The sequence below is a fragment of the Echeneis naucrates genome, chromosome 16 (genome assembly GCF_900963305.1).
Source record: "Echeneis naucrates chromosome 16, fEcheNa1.1, whole genome shotgun sequence".
Lineage (NCBI taxonomy): Eukaryota > Metazoa > Chordata > Actinopteri > Carangiformes > Echeneidae > Echeneis > Echeneis naucrates.
In genome coordinates, this window is record NC_042526.1 from 12,853,937 (window position 1) to 12,876,469 (window position 22,533).

At 41.3% G+C, this 22,533-nt stretch overlaps 1 protein-coding gene across 2 annotated transcripts; it reads left to right on the top strand.

The window, feature by feature from the left end:
• Positions 1–830: 830 nt before the first annotated feature.
• Positions 831–20,914, top strand: rasgrf1 (Ras protein specific guanine nucleotide releasing factor 1). Of its 2 annotated transcripts, none has more exons than XM_029523093.1 (27): positions 831–1,106; positions 4,882–4,988; positions 5,243–5,390; positions 6,810–6,902; positions 6,997–7,250; positions 8,743–8,822; positions 8,955–9,148; positions 10,899–11,008; positions 12,161–12,279; positions 12,755–12,926; positions 13,934–14,007; positions 14,290–14,432; positions 14,574–14,656; positions 14,750–14,998; positions 16,495–16,865; positions 16,960–17,079; positions 17,979–18,149; positions 18,326–18,432; positions 18,682–18,794; positions 18,888–18,948; positions 19,238–19,341; positions 19,432–19,516; positions 19,626–19,823; positions 19,906–19,985; positions 20,072–20,189; positions 20,273–20,341; positions 20,794–20,914. In XM_029523093.1, exons 1-27 carry the CDS (start codon positions 831–833, stop codon positions 20,884–20,886), a joined length of 3,792 nt encoding a protein of 1,263 aa, XP_029378953.1. In that variant the 3' UTR covers positions 20,887–20,914. The 2 variants fall into 2 exon arrangements, with proteins under 2 accessions (XP_029378953.1, XP_029378954.1); XM_029523094.1 differs by having other exon boundaries at positions 12,755–12,915; positions 13,944–14,007.
• The last annotated feature ends 1,619 nt before the right edge of the window (positions 20,915–22,533 follow it).

A 22,533-nucleotide genomic window follows, 5' to 3' on the forward strand; every position in this document is an offset into this window, starting at 1 on the left:
TCAAGAAGCTAATCTTGCTGTTGTGTATAACCACTTGAATAAATTCAAACTGTCTAAAACGGCTGCTCGCTTCGTCACTGAGAAGATGGTGAATAGTTTAAATATCAGAAACACTGACTCATGCTGCATAAAGTTTGAAATGAAAGACAGAGAATGTAAAGATGCATTGACTCAGCAGCCTGATCTTTATTCATGTGAGGATTTTTTTCTCTCAGCTGCTTCTTATTTTTGCCACCCTGGTCTGGTGTCTTCAGTATTTTGGCTTCTTACTTCAAACTCAATTTATGCGGCATTTTGTAGGAACGTCCCTGTCCAAGGTCCTGAAATCTGCTTTCCCAAGCACGCGTCATGTGACTTCAGCCAGCAGTGCCGAGCTCAGCACCGAGCCTGCTGGTTACTGGAGATTTAATGTGAGGGAAGGACAAACCCCAAACGCTTTTCCTTCATTCCTTCCTCACATTGCCTTGTTTAGACTTAGTTTTTTGCTTGTTTGTTTGTTTGTTTTGTTTTTTTTTTTTGTTCAACCTCCGACTTCTCATCTCTTACACGATGGGAAAATGTGGACCTTCAAAGCGCTCGGAGTATGACTACAGATTTTAGGATGCTGGACTTGCGCTGCTCGTTTTGTTCCTCTGTTTTCATTTAAATGCCAACACGGTGAATGCGTCGGACGGAGCGGACGACCCTGCTGTTAGAGGACCGCATTCAGAAAGTCAACATCTTTTCTTTTTTCGATTGATTTCTTTTTTCTTTTTTTTTTTCCCTCTGGAGCGACTTCACAAGGATGTAACGGCCGATTAACCGTGTGCAGCCGAAGTCTCCTCATCAAAATGCAGAAGGGAATACGACTTAATGATGGTCATGTCACCTACCTTGGGCTTTTGGCAAAAAAGGATGGTACCAGACGGGGTTGCTTGAGCAAAAAGAGCTCAGACAACACGAAATGGCACACAAAGTGGTTCGCTTTGTTACAGAATATGCTCTTTTATTTTGAGAACGAGTCCAGCTCTCGGCCCTCGGGATTATACCTGTTGGAGGGATGCATATGCGACAGGGCGCCTTCTCCGAAACCTTCACTGTCAGCCAAGGAGTGTTTGGAAAAGCAGGTATGCGCGCGTTCTCACACCCACACACCCACAAACACGAACACGGACACACACACACACACGCTCTCTCTCTCTCTTTCTCACACACACACACACACAGCATCTCTCATTGCTTTATTGTTTTTCAAACTACATATTCAAATATCGACAAGGTGGAACACTAAATGTATAAAAAAAAATGTTCCTGTGCGTCAAATGCTTTGGGGCTGTACTTCATCCCTGCAAAAAAGAGCTTTGCTTATGCGTGTTCTGCTTCTCTTCCTTCGCATGATGACCTCAAATACAGCAGCAGCGGAATCACACGAGCTCCCACATCGTTGTTATGTAATGCACGCATGGCATTAATGATGAAGTAACCGTGTTAACACCTAACGATATTACAGTAGCCCGGGAAATGGGCTATGCAGTGGTGTGCTTTAGGTTGTAGAAAACCCGAGCTTGAAGGGTTTTTTCCCCCCCTCTTTCTCTCCCCCTCCCTCTCTTTGTGGGAGAGTTTCGATGGAGGATGACATACACATTAATGCTTCCTCTGATCGGAATGTTGCATTTGCATCATGGTTGGTCACATATTTTGGTTTTGACTTTCAGTCATCATCTTTTTGACGTTTCAGGGCGGAGAGTGATATGCCTAATGCTCCCTCCAATAAAACGTGCAAAAAAAAATTGTGGCGAATCTTGTGGCGAAAAGATCAAATTACAGCTGGGGCGCAAGAAACAGCAGGGTGCCAGCGATCAGTCAGCTCCGATCCAGCTGAACTGAAAGAAATGATTCAGTCTATTACATATTAATTTGCATCACACGATATTCGTTGCATCACTGATTCAGAACGGTACCTTCAGCGATGGCTCCATCAGACGTGTTACAGACTTGTGAGAATTATATGAAGCAGGATTTTGGGATCATATCTGCAAACGAAGACTTCACTCGATGTAAAAAGATTTCCAAGGACTGCTTCCTCAGTCACCAACACACAGAAAGTTGTGAGCCAAAAGGTCAACAGGCCTGCTGACATTGTTATTGTGAGCAACCATTTGAGGAACATAATGGCTCACAGCCACCGTCCCCTCTTCCTCTCTCCAGGCTCTGTGCCTGAATCTGTAGGTAAGGCTGCAGTCCAAAGCGAGCCCAGGCTCTTCCTGTGAACAGCTGCCCTTATGCTGACAAAGCAGAATGCAACACACTGGCCAATGTTGTGCTCGCACAGTCACTTTAAAGGCCAAAAAAACAAACAACAACAACAAAAAAAAAAAAAAAACAACCCCTCCCCCCCAACAAAGAAAACCCCTCCCTGGAAGAATATTGACTCGTTTTATGCTTTTGTTAGCAGCAGTGCTGTTTGCCTTTACCTTCCGCTGTTTTAAACACAATAATCAGAAAATGAACATGTTGAGAAAAGTCGGATCAATAGATTCCAGCCATCTTGGGACTAGATTCATGATCAATTAGGTAAAACATATTGATTCACTTTGTTCTGCGATTCCTGTTTGTGAAGAGTGCAAAAGCACTGAGAGGTGCACAAATACTGACGAGACTAATGATGTGCTGATGAAGAGTAACCTCTCAATGTAAACAAACAAACAAACATCCTTTAGAGGACATATATCCTGAAAGCAGAAAAATGTCACCTCCATCTCCTATGGCCAGTTTTGTGGCAACGTTTCTGAAATCCACCATAATCCCTACATTATATTTATCCTCAAATGCAGTTAGTGTTAAAATGATCATGCGTTTGAGCCCGAGGTTTCTATGGCAACCCATATTTGCATCCTAAAGAATGATGCAGTTGGAAGAGGCGGGGTAAGAGACAAGAGAAGTAGTGTGTCGCATCTCTCCTATTAATCCGAATGCTATCTGGGCTAAATTTGTTCCTTGCAGTACCTTGGAGGGGTCAGAGTCCATTTATAGAAAACAGAGCTCGCTCACGCTGGGAAACAGCAGCACTTCAACCAGTAACACAAGAAGCTGCAGGAGCAAGTGATGGCTGATTTGATACAAAACTACACTGTAACTGAAAAGACTAAACAAACATGTAGCAATAACATTTGATGCGTTGGGACGGTGGTGTTTATTAGGAAGAAAATTATCCAGACAAAAGCTCATTAAGATGAAAGTGGATGCAAGTTGGCTGATTACTAACACTTAGTTCTCCAGGGAATATATATCACTGTGTAGGTCTCATTAAATGGTTCAGGAAAGTCCTTTCACGGTACTCCTGCAGTAAAACTGCTTGCCAGTCAATAGCACTGAAACTGCACACAAGAATTCAATCAGCTTGTATAGAAAGAACAATTAAAAGCAATTCAAGTAAAGATGCATTGACTCAGCAGCCTGATCTTTATTCATGTGAGGATTTTTTTCTCTCAGCTGCTTCTTATTTTTGCCACCCTGGTCTGGTGTCTTCAGTATTTTGGCTTTGTACTTCAAACTCAATTTATGCGGCATTTTGTCGAAATGTCCCTGTCCAAGGTCCTGAAATCTGCTTTCCCAAGCACGCGTCATGTGACTTCAGCCAGCAGTGCCGAGCTCAGCACCGAGCCTGCTGGTTACTGGAGATTTAATGTGAGGGAAGGACAAACCCCAAACGCTTTTCCCTCCTCCAAGCCTTGCCTTTTTACATTTTTTTCTGATCCCTGTCTCTTTCTCATATCTATTAAGATTAGTAATAATTTCTTAAAGGTGCATGACTCTACCATGAACATACATCATGAAGCAGACAGTGCGCTTAACATGGCCTCACACCAGACACCACACTCTTAGAGGGATCATGAGAGAAAACTACAACATGCATGCCTCCCAGCCAGAAATAGATTTTCTTTGATGGTAGGATGAATACCTAATGAATGTGAGGACGGAAGAGCAGTCACACATAAATAATGATCAGTTGCAGGTTGATAGGTGCCTGTTGAACATCCGCAGACCAAAGATTAGAGTCTGTCTCACTCAACATGGCCGAAGCAGCCCAGAGGGAGGATGGCAATTGACTCGTGGAAGACGCATTATCAGTTTATTATTACTTTGTTCCAATTAATAAGAAGAAAAAGATTGAAAGTATAATAGGTTATCTATCTAGTAGCTTATCTTTCAGAGATACTTGGCTACTTTTTTGTTCAAAATATTACTGCAACTCCTGTTTATATTGTTTTATGTGTCACCACTGCATTTAATGATCTTAGAGGAAGACATTTCACTGCAAATGATATATTAAGTACAAAAATAATAAAAAATATGACTCAACCTGAAATATTAAGTTGAGTATAGGATCATATGCTCAAACCGTCCATACACCTCACAATTAGTTGCCTCTGGGAGTCTGAAGATACGACAACAATCATGCTCATCTTTAAACGAGTGACACAAGAAAACGCAAAAGCGACCGAACTGTTCACATTGACTAGAGTTGCTAGGAAACAGGTATTGCACAGTTATGTAATTGGCCGTAGCTCCAGCCTCGATGTCTTATGGTATTCCCTCCTGGGAACCAGAGACATCCCAGGAACTGAGCTGGGGGAGGCTTCCCTCAGTGTGCACCATCAATTGCACTGGTGGGCGAGGAAGATGTGGCTTCCCCAGGCCCTGTGTGGTTTTAAATCACCCGCTTGATGTCTGCTGCAGCAAGGCAGTGAAACAAACAGAGACAAAAGCACTGGAGAAGCTTAAGCCAAACCACTATGTAAGAGATGTATGTTCTACACAGGAAGGAGTATTCATTATTAGATACCTTCTAGATTAAACACATCATGCTAATCCTCATCCTCTTCCCCTTCTTTGTTTCAGTACTATTTCACTGTCAGCTTCACCCATGAAAACCAAAAGGCGCTCGAGTTACGCACTGAGGATGTAAAGGACTGTGATGAATGGGTGGCTGCAATATCACACGGAAGGTAAAGGCTCACATCAGTGAAATGCACAAACGTGGAATCAGATGGTGGATGATCAGTAATCTTTCACTGATGCTGTCTTATTTTCATAAGTGTGGTGAAAACTATGAGAAATGCCCGAATTTAACCAAAATGCTTTATTCACAAGAAAAGCCTTATGTCTTATATGTGAGATGACAGTAAATACACTTATGTGAAGTTCATTACTCAAGCTATGTGTGTGTGTGTGTGTGTGTCTGTATTTGCATGTGTTTCAGTTATAGAAACTTGGCCACTGAGCATGAGACTCTCATGCAGAAGTATCTTCATCTGCTTCAGATTGTGGAGACGGAGAAAACAGTTGCTAAGCAACTTCGACAACAGATAGAAGACGGGGAAATAGAGATTGAAAGGCTCAAGTCAGAGGTAATATTCACCATGATTCCTTTTCACCCAAGAGTGGGAATGTAAACAAATAGGAATGCATTATTTCGATATGAACAGAAAATATACTCTGAGTCGACACCAACAGCATCTGAATATTTGAACATCTCTAAATTTCTCTAGAACATCTCTAGAAAATAAGGATTATAGTGTTACAAAAAATCTGGAGATGCAGCTGTTATTTTTACTTCATGATCTCATAATAAAGTTTGATCTGTTCATTTCTGAAGTGCCTTCTAATCGGCCGAATTAGTTAAGTGTCTTCTTTATTTTTCTTTTTAAAGCATGTTTGTTTGGTAAAAAAAAAAAAAACCTTCATCATGACCAACTATGCACCTCCGTTGTACTTCAGCACTATCAAAACACATCCAAAATGTAACCTCCCTTACACATTTTTGCATTATTTGAAACACTTTGTATATTTTTCCATACATACAGTAGGAAGAGTACAAATGAAAAATCAGCTCACTGTTTTCGGTATAAATCTAAATAAAGCTGCATTTTATACAGAGATTAGTTTACTTCATTTATACCCCATTTCTTGGTATATCTTTGGGCCATTTGCCTTCTTATACACCTCCTTTGTTGTATTCGTGTCCTCAACACTAAAGCGAGTGTTACGCAATTTTCTATCCATAGACAAACATGTGGCACGCAATATCAGTCAGATCTGCAGTAAATAGATGGTGTATTACTGCTGCTTGTATTGCACTCACGGTCCTTTCCATAATGTATGTGTGTCTTGGCCTTGCCTCAACCTGCCAGCCCAACACGCAACAGCTGAAGCAGATAATAAAACAATGCATTATGCTGATTACTGCTCTGTTTGGCTCATTGTGTGGAAACTTGTATGAGCAGACAGAAATGGAAGCGCTACCCCGTCACAGACAGAGCCGTGGTCAAGCCAACCACTCTCCACTTTGCATCTCCTCTCTGCAACAATGCCTCCAATAGGGCCGCGTTCCCAGCTGTATTCTTCAGATCAAATAGTCATTTTACTTTAATGTGCAAATGTGGCGCTTGAAATCAAATTATGTGGTGAATATGCATGAACACAGCTTTATATTGCATCTGTTCTATGAAATGGAATGACAATTAACTCTTGTCGTCTACAAAGTAAATGGAGACAGCTTTAAACAATGCAAGGCAGTTTCAGTTTTCTGTACTTTGTGTCAACATGCAGGAAAGCCTGGTTTGTGCTGCATTTAAATGGCCAATGGAAATAAATAGGGATGCAGAGATACCAATCAAAGAGAGGAGAGCAAGTTTAGTGGGACCAACGTCTCAGTGCTGACTGACTGGTCCTGTCCTGTTGAGTCAGTCATTTTGTTTACCTGCTGATACACAGATTGAGAAGAAAAGAAATGTGTAAGTGGGGATGACTGCTCTTTCTTGTGTCAGATCGCTGGGTTGCTCAAAGACAACGAAAAGATCCACGCCAGCCCTGCAGCTGCTCCAACCGAGGATGACTCAGAGATCAAGAAGATCAAAAAAGTAAAGCCTGAAACCCTCAACTTTTAAACTTTTTTTTTTTTTCCTTTAGAAAATATTTAGAGACTGCAGCTGCTAAAAATCATGTCTACTTCAGGTCCAGAGCTTCCTGCGAGGCTGGATCTGCAGGAGGAAGTGGAAGACCATCATCCAGGATTACATCCGCTCACCACATGCAGAGAGCATGAGGAAGAGGAACCAGGTGGTGTTCAGCATGTTGGACTCCGAGGCTGAATACGTCCAGCAGCTTCACATCCTGGTGAACAACTTCCTGAGGCCACTCCGCATGGCTGCCAGCTCCAAGAAGCCTCCCATCACCCATGATGACGTCAGCAGTATATTCCTCAACAGGTTGGATCCGCTCATCATAAAAGATCGTGTTACAAAAACTTATCTTCTTAAAGTTACCCTGTGGAGTATTTGACCACCATGAGCATTTTGGAGTGTTTCTGTGTGCATGTCCTTCAAACTTGTGTCCTGTGTTCTTCATTAAACTGCTGTAAGCACTGCAGAGAAGAAGAAACTAGCTAGCAAATATGGATGAAACATTGGCTCTGCAAATGTTTTTATGAGGAGCAAAACTTTTTATTTTCTTCTGAAGTTAACTAGCTAGCCTAGCCAGATTGTCTGGACACGCTCCAAAGCAAGTCACTCCAGCATCAAGTCCGCCCTGGCCAAAGCAGCAAAGCTCTTAAAATCACTAGACTGCCATCCAGCAACAAACCACATTCAGGCGCAAAGAAAACTTTTAAATAGCCCCTTTAAAATGTACTCCAAAATGAGAGTCCAAAACTGTAACCTCCTGAAAGATTAACAAAGGGAGAGGAATCTGTACATATAAAAAAAAATGCAGTCAAAGATGGAAATAGAAATAATGTCTATGGGCTAGGCAGCATGGTGCAACAGTGGTTAGTGATGTTGCCCCACAATAAGAAGCTCCCAGGTTTGGTTCCTGGCCTGGGGCCTTTCTGTGTGGTGTTTTCTTGTTCTCCCAGTGCCTGTGTGGGTTTCCTCCCACCATCATGTTTGGGTTCATTGCTGACTCTAAATTGTCTGTAGGTCTGAGTCTGAGTGTGAGTGGTTGTTGGTCTCTGTCTGTCTCTGTGATGGACTGGCGACCTGTCCAGGGTGTACCCTGCCCTCGCCCAATGTGAGCTGGGATTGGCTCCAGCACCCCCCTCCCCTGCCGTGACCCAGAAATGAATAAGCAATAGAAGACGAATGAATGAGTGTCTATAGCCGACAGAGTCAGTGGAGAAACCTAACAATACTACTTCATTTCAGGTGTCATTACCATGACATTTTATTTGATATTGGTAATCCTCTGATGTATCATTTCAAAAGGTGTTTTATCCACCACATCCCACAAAAAGTGAAAAGCTAAAACATATGCTGCATAGGTTCATATATATAGGAAACTCTAGTTACAAACAATGATACTAACCGGTGTGTTTTTCCTTGATTTGAAAAAAAAAATAAAAAAAGAAAAGTATGGCCTTATCATTTGGAATTAAATAATGTTTAAAAGCTAAAACCATATAGTGATATTCAGCTTGATACCAAGGTTTGCTGCTCCATCAGGAAATTCTATGCTGGAAATGCAGACCGTGCAATAAAGACAGCAATCTGCATGTTCCCTTATTGGCCTATTCAAAATCCACCCACACACTCATCTAAGCATGATCAAAACCTGCACACCCATTCTCTCAGACACAATGCCTGCGCTTTCACTCATCACAACTTCACTGGATGTTGGCAAAATTATTAACTTGAAAGAAAAAAGGGAAAAAAAAAAAAAAAAATCTCTTTACTAATTTTTCTTTTCTTTCTTTTTTTTCCCCAGTGAAACTATCATGTTTCTTCATCAGATATTTTACCAGGGTCTAAAAGCCAGAATAGCGAGCTGGCCAACATTAGTGCTGGGTAAGAAATGTGTCAATTTTCTATGATTTATTTATTTATTTATTTTTTGTTCACTTGAAAGTCGGGAAGCTCATCCAGCCCCCATTCAGTATTGTTTGTGTCGTGATTATCTTTCTATTTATCTCTCCAAAGCTGACCTGTTCGACATCCTGCTGCCCATGCTAAACATCTACCAGGAGTTTGTGAGGAATCACCAGTACAGCCTCCAAATCCTGGCTCATTGCAAACAGAACCGAGACTTTGACAAGCTGTTGAAGCAGTACGAGGCCAAGCCTGACTGTGAGGAGAGGACCCTGGAGACCTTCCTCACATATCCCATGTTCCAGGTTAGCTCATTTGCTTCACTGATATAGACAAGAAATAAAGGCAGAGCCATTTGCTTACTGCAGAGCTGCAGTTTGGAGCCAGATTTAGCTGTTAATTTTTCTGCTCTTTCTGCCAGTCTGGGCCAAGTTCTTCTCTCTATATGAAACACTGCCCTTGGGTAGTATTTCACCAACTTAATATTAGGTAACTATTGCTTCGTGCATGATTCCCTATTGTAGACGTAAGTAAAACGTCTGGCTCGTGTTTTCAGTATAAGCTGGTTATTCTTTAAAAGCGCCATCTCTGCCAAATTGAACTCTTTGAATATTCTTTAGTATTGCTTATTTAAGGCAGTGTACTTGTAATATGGTCAAATGTATTAACCTTGAAAACAATACCCATTTATCCTGCTCTCCTCTTAAGGTTTTTGTCTTTTTAAGATTGCAACCTAACCTCACTATACAGTAAACCAAATAGTTCCGTTCTCCCTGCGAATGCAACAGTCATGGCAGCTCCTGTTGAGGATACTGAGGTCATTTCCTCAGCATTATGTCTGTAAATTTAGTGATCATCCTGATGATGTGTTTTGACCTGCAGTCTGTAGATGACACTGAATCAAACGGGTGGCACACTTATTATTATTGTATACTCAGAAACTTAAAACACCAGCATTTTCGCAAAACAACGTTAAATCGAAATAAGAATTGCAGTATATTGGTAAATGAGTGCACATTTTTGGGGAATAGAAAGTTGATCGTTGTGCGAGCACATAAAACTCTGAAGAAACTGAGCAGTTGGTGAATTTGCAAAAAGAAAAAGAAAAAGGGAAAAAGGGGAAAAAAAAAAAAACCCTGACTGGTTCTTCATGTTCATAGATTTGACTGGACCTCAAATGTTATGACTAATAAGTCTCACCCAGAGTATGTCCAAACACCTGACCGCTGTCAAATTACCCAAATCTACCACAGTTAGTACACATTAAAGGGACTTACTGGTTTGATCATCTTCACAACACAACTTACATTATTGAGCCAGATGTATTTTTCACCTTTTATGAGCTCTGCTTGTATTTTCTAAGGCTAAACTGAGGATGAAGGGTTAGCCAGCTTTCTTCATCATAGCCTGTAAGCTCTGGAGCAAACCACTGGCTGATTGTGTATTCTTCAAAAGGGCACGTTTATAGTCTTTCATTCGATGAATAGATCGAATTCAATAAAAGTACTCTGGCAACCAAACTGATTAATTTTCAGTGTAATCAAAAGTTACATTTTCATCAATATGTTCTGAGCTGTATTATGGCAAGAAGCTCAGTCAGGACCTTTTTTTATAGTCTGTGCTCAGGACTTGGCTTGGAGTCCTGCCTCCTTCTGCAACTTGCATTTGTGTTGATGATATCCCATCCTGTAGCAAAGCTGATCAACAGCAGAAATGGCAAGCGTTTGTCTGCTTTTGCTCTAAATATCCCCATAGTGTTTTTCATGTCTATAAAAAGCAGTTGTCTTTCAAGCCCAGTCTGTAATAATGGCGCTTTTCTGGCAAGACATGCAGTTTCCCCAACAGTCCACCCTGCTGGGGCAGACTGCATGCTGTGCTGTGTTGATACTAAATCTTGCTGATGAGCATATATTGTGTTCTCTACCTCTCAGTGTACGTGCTCGTTGCAATTTGTATATTCCTGTGTGTGCTCATGTTTGTGTTGTTGTTGTTACCTATATGGATGCGAGCTGATATATTTGAGCAGCCCTGTTGCTTTCTGTTCTGTTTCTCTAGATTCCCCGCTACATTCTTACACTCCACGAACTTTTGGCCCACACACCCCATGAACATGTAGAGAGAAACAGTCTGGACTACGCCAAATCTAAGCTGGAGGAGCTTTCCAGGTACTTTCCTCATGTATTGCAAAAATTAAGACTTGCACGGTGTCTAAAGTCAACAGCATTGAAATGCAAACAATGCACACAAAAATCAGAGCCAGGCTTGGTGTTGCTTTGGTGTGTATGTCTGTGTCTGGGTAGAGTTTTAGAGGTGCTGCGGAAATCAAAGTGTAAATGTTGTTTCCTGAATGTATTTACCATATTAATGTATAACATGTACCATTAAGAAAAACTTTAGAGTGAAGCATACATAACAGTCAGGTGACCCTGAGCCCAGTTCATTGCAACCTAAGAAAACAAAACAAAACAAAACAAAAAAAAAAACAATTTCCAAAAACATGAATGTGCTGCAGGTGCTCATAACACATCCAAACACAGAAAGCCTTTGTGAATACTCAGACTACAACCAGAAATGTGTTGCAAGATGACAACAGAAACGGGAGAAACAAAAAAGTGATGAACTCAGCTGGAGCGCACCTGCATGAATGTTTCATAGCACACGGACATCCATTTTGAAGGTCCCCAGTTTGTAATTTGGCCATGGCTGTCTTGTTTTTTTGTTTTGTTTTTTTAAGAAATGAAAAGAAACTTTACATGGATGTTTCTGCTGCAGTTTGATATCGTTTCTTTTTTTTTTTTGAAAGGAAAGAGCGTACATTCATTTGTATTGAAACTAGATTTGAAACTAGTGACTTACAACATAAACTTGCAAGGAAAATGTTTACTAAACTGATAAATTATAAGAAAAGTAGGGCCATTTTCCTACTGATGTCTACACAATCAGATCAGTGGAGTCGCCCTGATGGTCATTAGATAGAATGCAGATTTAAGGCGCTTCAGCATTGGCTTCACTTTTCAGCCATGGAGTCAATCCTGGCCAGGTTCATCAGTTTTTTGTGTTCCCCGGCAACATTGTGTTACCCTGTGACCCTGTGTTGCTCTGTTCTACCTGCAGCGTTACTGTATTTTCTTGTGTTGTGCGTATTTACTGTGTATTTCTCTAAATGGTTGTGGTGTGAATATTTGCAGTGCATCTTGAGATTGCATGTGTTGGCAAAGTAATGAGGATATTTTCTAATTTGCCAATTCTTTGTTGTTTTCTTTAATTCTTTCTCTGTCTCTTATTCCATGACAATGATCAAATGTTCCTTTTATTAGAATCATGCACGATGAAGTGAGTGAGACGGAGAACATCAGGAAGAACCTGGCGATAGAGCGGATGATAGTGGAGGGCTGTGAGATTCTGCTTGACACCAGCCAGACGTTCGTTAGACAAGGTAACATGGCTGGGGATAGTATTTCCTGTCCCTCCTCACCTTTCTGACAGCCCAGTGTCACATCCTCACCCTGCACTTTAGGATGGATGGATGGATAGATGGATGGAAAGCTGTGCTCCTCATGAGGAGTCTTTAATTTCCATGTGTAATTAGACTGCTCTGAGGGAAACTGATGATGAATCTGGGATTGTAAATGTCACTCGTCCCCAACAGGCCTTAATAGATAAGGAAAGGGAAAACAAAAATTGTATATTATATAATTCTTAGCATCTCTTATACATGTGTTAAATCTTATAGGCAGATAAACAATTTGGTATTATTTATTTTATTCAGTTTTTTTTTTTTATTACTCATTTTTTTCTTACCCCCCTCTGTTTGCCTCTTTTCTATTTATGTATGTACCTCTCTACATCTCTCCCTCTCTCCTTCTTCCTTGTTCATCTATTTGCACATACTCTTTTATTCCCACATATAGGATCTCTTATACAGGTACCAATGAGCGAGAAGGGCAAGATCACCCGTGGGCGACTGGGCTCTCTGTCTCTGAAGAAGGAGGGGGAGAGGCAGTGCTTTCTCTTCTCCAAGCATTTAATCATCTGCACCAGGGGTTCAGGGGGAAAGCTTCATCTCACCAAGGTGGGCCAGCACTGCCAACTTAGTGAAGGAGGCGCTCCTGATTTCAAACATCATAATCTTACTTACTTTCTTAAGCGCCACACGAACAGCCACAAACTTCTGAGCTAAAATGGCCAAATTAACTGACGGGAGATGAAAGCTACTGGGTTAGCAATGTTGCGGCTTTTATCAGTGGCAATGACCACTAGAGCTGCACACACTCATAATAATCTGTATGCACACACTCTCATTGTACTCATGTTGAAAGCCACTGCATGATTTTAGTTGTAATAGAGCGGTGGTGTATTAAATATTACTCAACATTACAGAGGGCGATTGATGTTCAGGGGTTTAAGATGAGACCAAAAATCTTCCAAGTCAAAGGCTGACATGTTGAACAGAAAAACTGTGTGTGTTGAGATACTTTAGCTATAACTGTTTAGATTTTCATGAAATTAAAATAGGTTTAATACTATTGAATGTTTTGCAACTCTCCAGCAACGACCATTCATGCAGGATTACATCACAAACTTGACCAAGTTCACCACAAAGTGGTTTTGACAAAAACTAAAAAAAAAAAGTGACCTTATCGATCTATAGAGAAAGTAAAGGAACAGTCTCTTGTGCCACACTTGTGATACATCTTGAACTTAATGGCTTGCATTTTAGATAGAGGTAATCTAAAAGACATTATTAATGGCAACAGAGTCATAAAAGGACACAGATTGGGTGGCTGGTAATCCTATGTTTTTTCAGGACTCGTTAAGTTTGTATTGGCAAACAAATAAAATAGGTTCCTTGGCGCAAGAAATGCTCCAAGGAAGATTCATCTGTGGAAATCTATGGAGATCTATGTGGGGAATTTGTGTTGCTGCTTTCATAATTACATCTGTACTTTCACTTGGAAGGCTATGTCAAAAGACTGAAAACTTTTTTTTATAACAATTTCATACAAACAGCAAAGTGATGATTCTGATTTGAAATGTGTAAAATGGTAGCTGTTGATTGAAATAATGCTGAAGTGAATGTATCTGGTATGTTGTGTGCAGAATGGAGTAGTCTCGCTCATAGACTGCACTCTGATGGAGGACCCTGAGGGGACAGATGATGAGTGTGAGTGTTTTATTCATATAGCAGCTTAGAGAAATATGCATTACTTGTACCACATGTGATGCTGTACATAATGTATGATTACTAGAGTGTGCCAGACTTCATTAATATTCTATAATTAGTATTTGGAATAACAGAAAAATAGTGCATTACCAAAAAAAGGAGCTAGTAAAAGAAATATTTTTTATGTTAAGCTTTCTGTTGTTTTTATGAATGTATGTTTAAACATGTTTGTTTACACCTATGGAGAGGATGATGACTTCTGTCTTTTTGTTCGTGTCAAAGCCAAATCTGACAAGAGCGGCCAAGACATGGAGCACCTGGACTTCAAGATTGTTGTGGAGCCAAAGGACAGCCAGTCATTCACAGTCATCCTTGTGGCCTCCTCGAGGCAGGAGAAGTCTGCATGGACCAGTGACATTAGCCAGGCATGTCAACATACATCACAGTCTGTGGCAGGCAAAGGAGAAACCTTCAGGATGTCGGCAGAACGGCTGCATGTCACAGAATTTGCTAATGTTCACTTTCCTCTCTCCTCTCCGTTTCTTCCAATTGCATCTATCCTACAGTGCATAGACAACATCCGGTGCAATGGGTTGATGATGAACGCCTTTGAAGACAACTCCAAAGTCACAGTACCGCAGATGATAAAGTGAGCTAATTTTTCTTTACATGCTAAGTATTTGCATCTTTTCCCTTTTTCCAAAACTTATTTTGCGTTCTGGTTGTACTTATTTCTGAGCAGGTCAGATTCAAGTCTGTACTGTGATGATGTGGACATCCGCTTCAGCAAGATGATGAACTCCTGCAAGGTGCTGCAGATCCGTTATGCCAGCGTCGAGCGCCTGCTGGAGAGGCTGACCGACCTCCGTTTCCTGTCCATCGACTTCCTCAACACCTTTCTGCACTCCTATCGTGTGTTCACCACAGCTGATGTGGTGCTAGACAAACTCATCACCATTTACAAGAAGCCCATCAGCGCCATCCCTGCTCGGTGAGTTTCAAATTTACCATTTGAAGAGACTTGATTTGTTGACAGCGTTTCCAGTCGTTGACAAACAAATCGTATTTGATCTGTTTGGCATCCTTCCAGGGTCCAGTGCTGCATAAAGATGAGATTGAGCTATCATGTTGTGAAGCGCTGTCATCTTCTAATCAATGTAAAGTTGTGTAAGGAGGAGAGATGCTTGCATTTTGAATTTTGGAGTTTCACTGCAACAATATGTATAGTTTCTGTTTTTACACATAAAAATGAAGGAAATTGAGAGTACTTTCATCTGAAGATACTCAGTTCAAACATAAAAGCAATGCTTTTTAACAGCAGCTCTTAGAAGTATGTCAAGCAGATGGCTGCACAGGAGAAAAAACAACAACAATGCCCGCATAAATAGAATGTCAAATGTCTGACAACGAAATAAATGTGTGCGAAACCACTGGTTTGTAGCATGCAGGGTGGGTAGATTGGTAGATTGAAGTCCTCTAAAGCCCTTTAAGAATCCTGAACTATAATTTTTTGCAGTCAGTGCAATTCGTCTTTGCTGTCGGTGGTTTTGGTCATGACAATTAGGCCAGTTTAGAGAGTAATGAGAGAGAAAGGATGTGAGGGGGGTGAAACATGAGTGGAGCTGATGTTCAGGGATATTTGTAGAATTAGTGTTTCGATACTGTTTGCGACAGAGGAACAGTTAAGTCCCGTAATCTTCAAGGCTTTGTGTGTGAATTTTAGGGGGCTTGTTTTCACTGTCTGTGTGAGCACAGAGAAGCAGCAGATGGAGGAGTGTAGGAAGACAGGCTCTATGATGCCTCTGTATCACTGTGTGTGTACGTGTTTTTATGTGTGTGTTTGCTGGTCGAAGGCTGTAATTGGGTCCAGTTTCTCCTGCCGAGGAGAGTGTCTCAACCGGGCTCTGTCGCTCTATGGCAACCAGCCTTGGTGCTGCAGGACCCCACCCTCCCCTCTTTTTCCTCTCTCCCTCTCTCCTTGTCTGCAAAAGATCCATAGTGTGAAATGTTGACAGAGTGTTTTGCAGCGAGGCTAACTGGCTGCTTCACAGGCCTAGTGTGAGGGCCCCACTGTGGGTTTCAAATCAGGGGGAGCTCCCTATGCCCACGCCCTGCAGCATGCTCTCCCATGGTGCTTGTCATGTCACTGTGAGCCACCTACACTTGGCTGCTTGTGTCAGCAATGGCCATGCGCACTATCACTTGCTTTGCTATTTATGGTAACCCGTGAGGTCGCCAGGAGGGCTGCAAGGAGTGGGAGAGGTTTTGTGCAACACTGCAGCCTGTATCCTGCTCCAAAACAATGTGAATGCGACTGCAAAAGGACATCTGGTTGCTCATGTGGCTTAGTCTGCATAAATGAATTAGGAGGCCTTGTGTATTTAGCTGAGCTCTTAAAACATGCAATGTACTTACCAAATATCCAACAATCGCCAAGAAACCTAGTCCTGTCTTAAACTCAAATCCATGTTTCCTCCCCTGATGCAGATCCCTAGAATTATTCTTTGCAAGTAGCCAGAACACCAAACTCCTGTATGGGGAGACCCCGAGCTCCCCAAGGGCCAGCAGAAAGTTCTCCTCCCCTCCTCCTCTCGCCATTGCCAAGAATTCATCACCAAACCGACGACGCAAGCTCTCCCTCAACATCCCTATCATCACTGGGGGCAAAGCTCTTGACCTGGCTGCCCTCAGCTGCTCCTCAAATGGCTATGCAAGCATGTACTCATCCATGTCACCATTCAGCAAGACCACTTTGGACATCAATAAACTGTATGTGTCCAGCCCCATCTCAAGCAAAATACCTGACGAAGGAGAGGACAAGAAGGACAAGGTGGAAGACACCTCTGTGTCCAAACAAGGTAAGTCCACAGCAGTCATTCCGATTTCATCACTCCAATACTTACATGCCTTAACTTTGCCAAAGTAATCTGTGCGCCTTTTCTAATGAAACAGATCTCTCTGTGCGAGAGGAAAGTGACCATGATCAAAACCAGAGCGATGATGGGGACCCAGAGGCCTCTCCCACCAAGTCACCAACCACCCCAAAAAATGTTAAAGGCAAAAACTCCTCAGGTACATTAAGCCATCGACGTTTGAGCTGAAATAATAAGGCCAACAGTGCATATAAAAGCTAGTAAATCATACATTGACATCTCCCCTGCCTCTGCCAGTGCCACATTCATCACCACAATAGTTTGTATAACCACACAAACAGACCACATAGTAGAGCAAAGAATGTAGCTTGACAGTATAAAAAAAATTAAATAAAAGAAACCACATTTTTGTCCACTTTTTGAAAATGTAAGCTCTTGATCAGTGATGGGCTGTAAAAAAAAAACTGTAAAATTAAAACAAACATGAAAGTGTGAAGTCAAATCCATGTAACCAACGCTTGGCTTTATTAGGTGTTAGGGAAACTTTTGTCATAGCAACTACATCAAGACTGTGCTTTCCCTGCCGCCATCCCAGTAATGAGACTGTTCCACTGCAGCCAAGATTATCCCTGCGTTCTAAATGTTCTGACAAAATTCACATAGCACATTTTAAAAACAAAGCATGCTCCGTGAATATGTGAATTCACCAATATTGTGAGGCAGTTTGTGTGTCACATGGTGTGGGCTTCTTAGCTGCTTATGCTCTGTCTACATTTCCCATATTTAGACATAGCAGACTGCAGATAATCTGTTGATTCCTCTGTTATGCTGATATTTGGTGGCTATATTTAGCTGCAACCATCTTGATTATCAAAATCTCTTAAAAGGTTTGTGGGGACACCTTTGTGTTAGCCTGTGGTGCCCCCTAGCGGAGGATTAAGTGACAAGAAGAAGCCTGTCACTGCAGTGCATATGAATTCACTTCTATTCAAAAATATAGTATTGAACAGTGGATTTTTGGTCACTTCCAACTGCCCAATTTAATTTACAAGGCACCAAAAATCAGTGTATCATATAATCAGAGTATGTGCTCTTCAGAGTTCTCCCTGTTTTCCTACAACAACGGCATGGTGATGTCCTCGTGTCGAGAGCTGGATAACAACCGCAGCGCCCTGTCTGCAGCTTCTGCCTTTGCTATTGCTACAGCCGGCGCCAATGAGGGCACGCCTACCAAGGAAAAATACAGGCGGATGTCCCTCGCCAGCACTGGTATGCACACCTAGCCACTATCTAATCAAGGCCAAAGTCCCAATGTAGTTAATGGTTCATGGCAGAAGGCTGTGCCATGTCAGGTTCAGTGTGAACTGAATTTCAGATTCATACCCTCAAGCATTAGCCTGTCAAGGCTTTATCTATCTCAATCTAAAAACTACAATTTCCTGCAGGTTTCCCAACTGATCAGAGAAACGGAGACAAAGAGTTCGTGATCAGACGAGCAGCGACCAACAGAGTTCTGAACGTCCTGAGACACTGGGTGTCCAAACACTCTCCGGTAAAACACACCAAAACAAATTATGCGCAGATTTATCATTGTGGATTCCCCCTTGTGTCCATTCTCAAGTTAGTTTCATATGCAAAATGTTTTTCATGCGTACAGGAGAAATAACCATGCTCAACATGGAGAGGGCATTCGAGAAACATTTTTTTCATTCACAGGTCGACAACACAGATAAACAGAAAGTCAAATAAAAATAAAAAAAACTAAAAATTGTGGCTTCTCTGTGTGCATGTGCCTCTCCAGGACTTTGAGTGTAATAATGAACTGAAGACGAAAGTGATTGCTTTCCTGGAGGAAGTGATGCATGACCCTGAGCTGTTAACCCAAGAGAGGAAAGCAGCAGCCAACATCATCAGGTAATCTTGTGTGATGTTTTATCAGCCCTGTATTTGAGACGATTTATGATACTGTAAATATGCCAAAGCTTGAGTTTCTCTTCTGCTTGTCAGGACTCTAACTCAGGAAGATCATGGTGACAGTCAGATCACCCTCGAAGATGTAACAGAACTGGTAAGTTGGATATTTCAGTGTGGAGTAGTTTGAAAACTACAGAAAGCAAGAGCACAGAAAAAGTCTCCATGCACATCCACTTCAATGTGGGAGAAGACTGAATCCACTTAAGAACTGCAACTAATTATTATTTTATTTATTTTCATGATGTACATTTTGAAGGGGTTTTCCTCTGCTGTCACCCTTTTCGCATGAGGTTTTATTCATGAGCGCTCATGTGCCATAGACCAAAATAAACTTTTCACTCACCTTGTACGTCTTTAATCATGGTGTGTTTTGTACCTCTTAGGTGGGAGGTGGCAAGGCCGAACCCTTTGACAGTCACTCTGCGCTGGAGATTGCAGAGCAGCTCACTTTGCTGGACCACCTGGTGTTTAAGGTCATCCCATACGAGTGAGTGCCATCACGTCGCAGCTGTTTGTGGGCAAGAGGAACACAAATACAAATGAATTTCTTTCCATTGTTGATTTGCTTACTTTACAGAGAATTCTTTGGACAAGGGTGGATGAAGAATGACAAGAATGAGAAGACACCGTACATCATGAGAACAACAAAGCACTTCAATGATGTATATTCCAATAAACAAGCCCATTAAACAGCTCCTCCACTGCATCTTTTATTGATTTTCAAACATTTTATTGACTCTAAACCTGTCATTTCTCTCCTTCCTCTACAAGATAAGCAACCTTATTGCCACAGAGATCCTGCGCTGTGACGACGTGGTCACAAGAGTAGCAGTCATAGAAAAATGGGTTGCTGTAGCTGACATCTGCCGCTGTCTCCATAACTACAACGCCGTACTTGAAATCACTTCCTCCCTCAACCGGAGCTCTGTCTTTCGCCTCAAGAAAACCTGGCTCAAGGTTTCCAAGCAGGTGTGTATCTCCCTACACGTTGTTTCTTCCTAACGTGCTAGGTGTTATCATTAATTGTATTCTTGATAACCTTTTCCTCTAGACAAAAGGACTGATTGACAAGCTGCAGAAGCTGGTCTCGTCAGAGGGCAGGTTCAAAAACCTGAGAGAGGCTTTGAAGAAGTGAGTTCAGTTGAAGGTTGTCATTTTGCATTGGATCAGTGAAGCAGTACAAGTGGGTGATGTGTCTGTGTCCCCCCTCCTTCCAGCTGCGACCCTCCCTGTGTGCCCTATCTGGGGATGTACCTCACTGACCTTGCTTTCATTGAGGAGGGAACACCAAATTACACTGAAGACAACTTGGTCAACTTCTCAAAAATGAGGATGGTAAGACTTTCCTGTCAAACACTTGGTGCAAATGTGATGTTTCACAGTCAAACCTTTGACCATCTCTTTCTCCTACATTCCAGATATCTCATATCATAAGAGAAATCAGGCAGTTTCAGCAAACAGCATACAAGATTGACCTACAACCAAAGGTAAATTAATGCCACAGCTCTATACCAGTAGTCCCTTTTCGGCCTATACTACTTAAATAAGCTATATCTTAATAAATGCCATTCATATTGTCTAGTTTTTTGGTGTTGGTGCAATGAAAAAGAGCAAAACCTAAGTGCAACTCCGTCCGTCAGTATGTTAAGCTAAAAAGTTTTACACATTTCACACGTTTATCCAAATCATCTAACAAGTGACACACATCACTAAAGCTTCAGTGTCGTAGATCAACTTTAAGTATATTACCACATTACCACCCTGAACAAAGGCATTAGTGGCTTGAATTTGATTTTGATTCGCATTTAGTGCTTATTTCTCAGTCTCCTACTGCACTAAAAATTTGATGAAGGTGTCCCTTACTTGTAAGTTGCCCTTCTGTAGATAAAAGATTCTGCCATAATGTTCATAAACCTGTTTTCTGGTTTGTTTGTTTCAGGTAGCCCAGTATCTACTGGACAACAGCTTTGTTTTGGATGAAGAGAGCATGTATGAAGCCTCACTCAGAATTGAGCCTAAAGTGCCCAATTAATGGAGGAAGGTGGACCTTCATGTATCGCTGTTAATATTACACATCAGTTAACATACACTTCCATTTTTGTATAGTTGTACATGTTTAAGATATTTGCTGTTCTGTACAGTAGCTGTTTAAAATTGTTTGATGACACAAATCATTTCAGTGTATATTTTTTGTTTGTCATTGTTGCCATGATGCCACCTGCTTTAAGGATTTACTAACATTTATTTGGGTTGTTTCAGGCATAATAACAGAGGTCACTTTGGTTGCACGTAACAGTGCCCTCTTTGTGACCAATGACATTATTTTGCATCCTCTCATACTGTGTCAACTTTGCACTTTCTGAGCACTTGTGCTGCCGGCCATTGTTCTCTTTGCTTGAAATTTACTGACTGAATTTTTCTGCAACCAATGTAGCAATGTAAAAATGTAACTGCATCAAATCAGGTAAAAGAGCACAGAGGATATAACTGTATTTAATGCTGGGAAACAAGGATCAGTGGAGGTGACAGCAAGGTATCTGAAGCATAACTCTCTCTGTGCTTCCCGAACCAAAACAATAGGGATTTCTTTCCTAATTTCTCCTCATTAGTTGGACGACAGGGGTTCCCAAACATTTTCTAACCACGTACCATCTTATATGTTGATAGTGTTAGTATTAACAGCCCAGATGAACTGACCAAGGATGAAACTAAATGGATAACAAAGTTCTGTGTCTTGCTGGCGAGTAACCAAATATAGAATGAATACATATACATTGAATGGATGCAGAAGGTGTATGAGCCAGATTGGTTATATCAAAGACTCAGAAACTTCTTTATTCAAGCTTACAAACATACTACCACAGCCTCTATTCCATGATGCAGTAACGGTTTGAGCTAAATGCTTTGTTATTATGATGTTTACCAGATATAATAGCATCTTAGTTTTGCATGTTATCATGCGTACATTGGCTGCATCATAAAGTCTCATCTGAGGCTGATGGGAACAGAATATCTTTTACAGGTATTTAACCAAATTACAGGATGAACTGAAGTGCTGACACAGTGAAAGGTCAAGGAATCGCCAAGCTATAATAGTTCAGAGAAGGTGACATAAATATCTGAAACTAATTCCCAGTCAATTTGTCCGACAAAAGACAAACAAATGTTCACGGATGTTCACTTGAAAAGTCAAGGGCTCACCAAAGTCATTCATCCTCTGGGCACTATGCAATGTTCCAAATTTCAGAGCAGTCATTTAATCAGAGGTTGAGATATTTCTGGAGCCATGTCCACTAGTATGGTCTGGTCGAGAAAACAGATGTATTGTTGTTGGCACTGTGATGGGGAGATATGAAAAAAATAAAAAATAAAAAATAGCACAGATTGTGCAAATATAAAAACCGTTTTATCTTTTCTCAGAAACATATAGTTGCTCTTCTTAAAATGTTCTGACGGCTCATAAGGACACAAACTCATGGTTGGGAACCTCTGCTCTATGATATATGTCTACATTAATCTACAATTGACACATTTCTAAGCGTTTGTTATTTGTTCCAAAGGGATACACTCGTTTTGCTGTTTGTTGTCACATGAGGTGCCCTGACTTACCTGTGCAGCAGCATACAGTGCTAAATACAGGCTACATCTCTTTAGCTTGCTCTAAATTAAGGTGAATGTT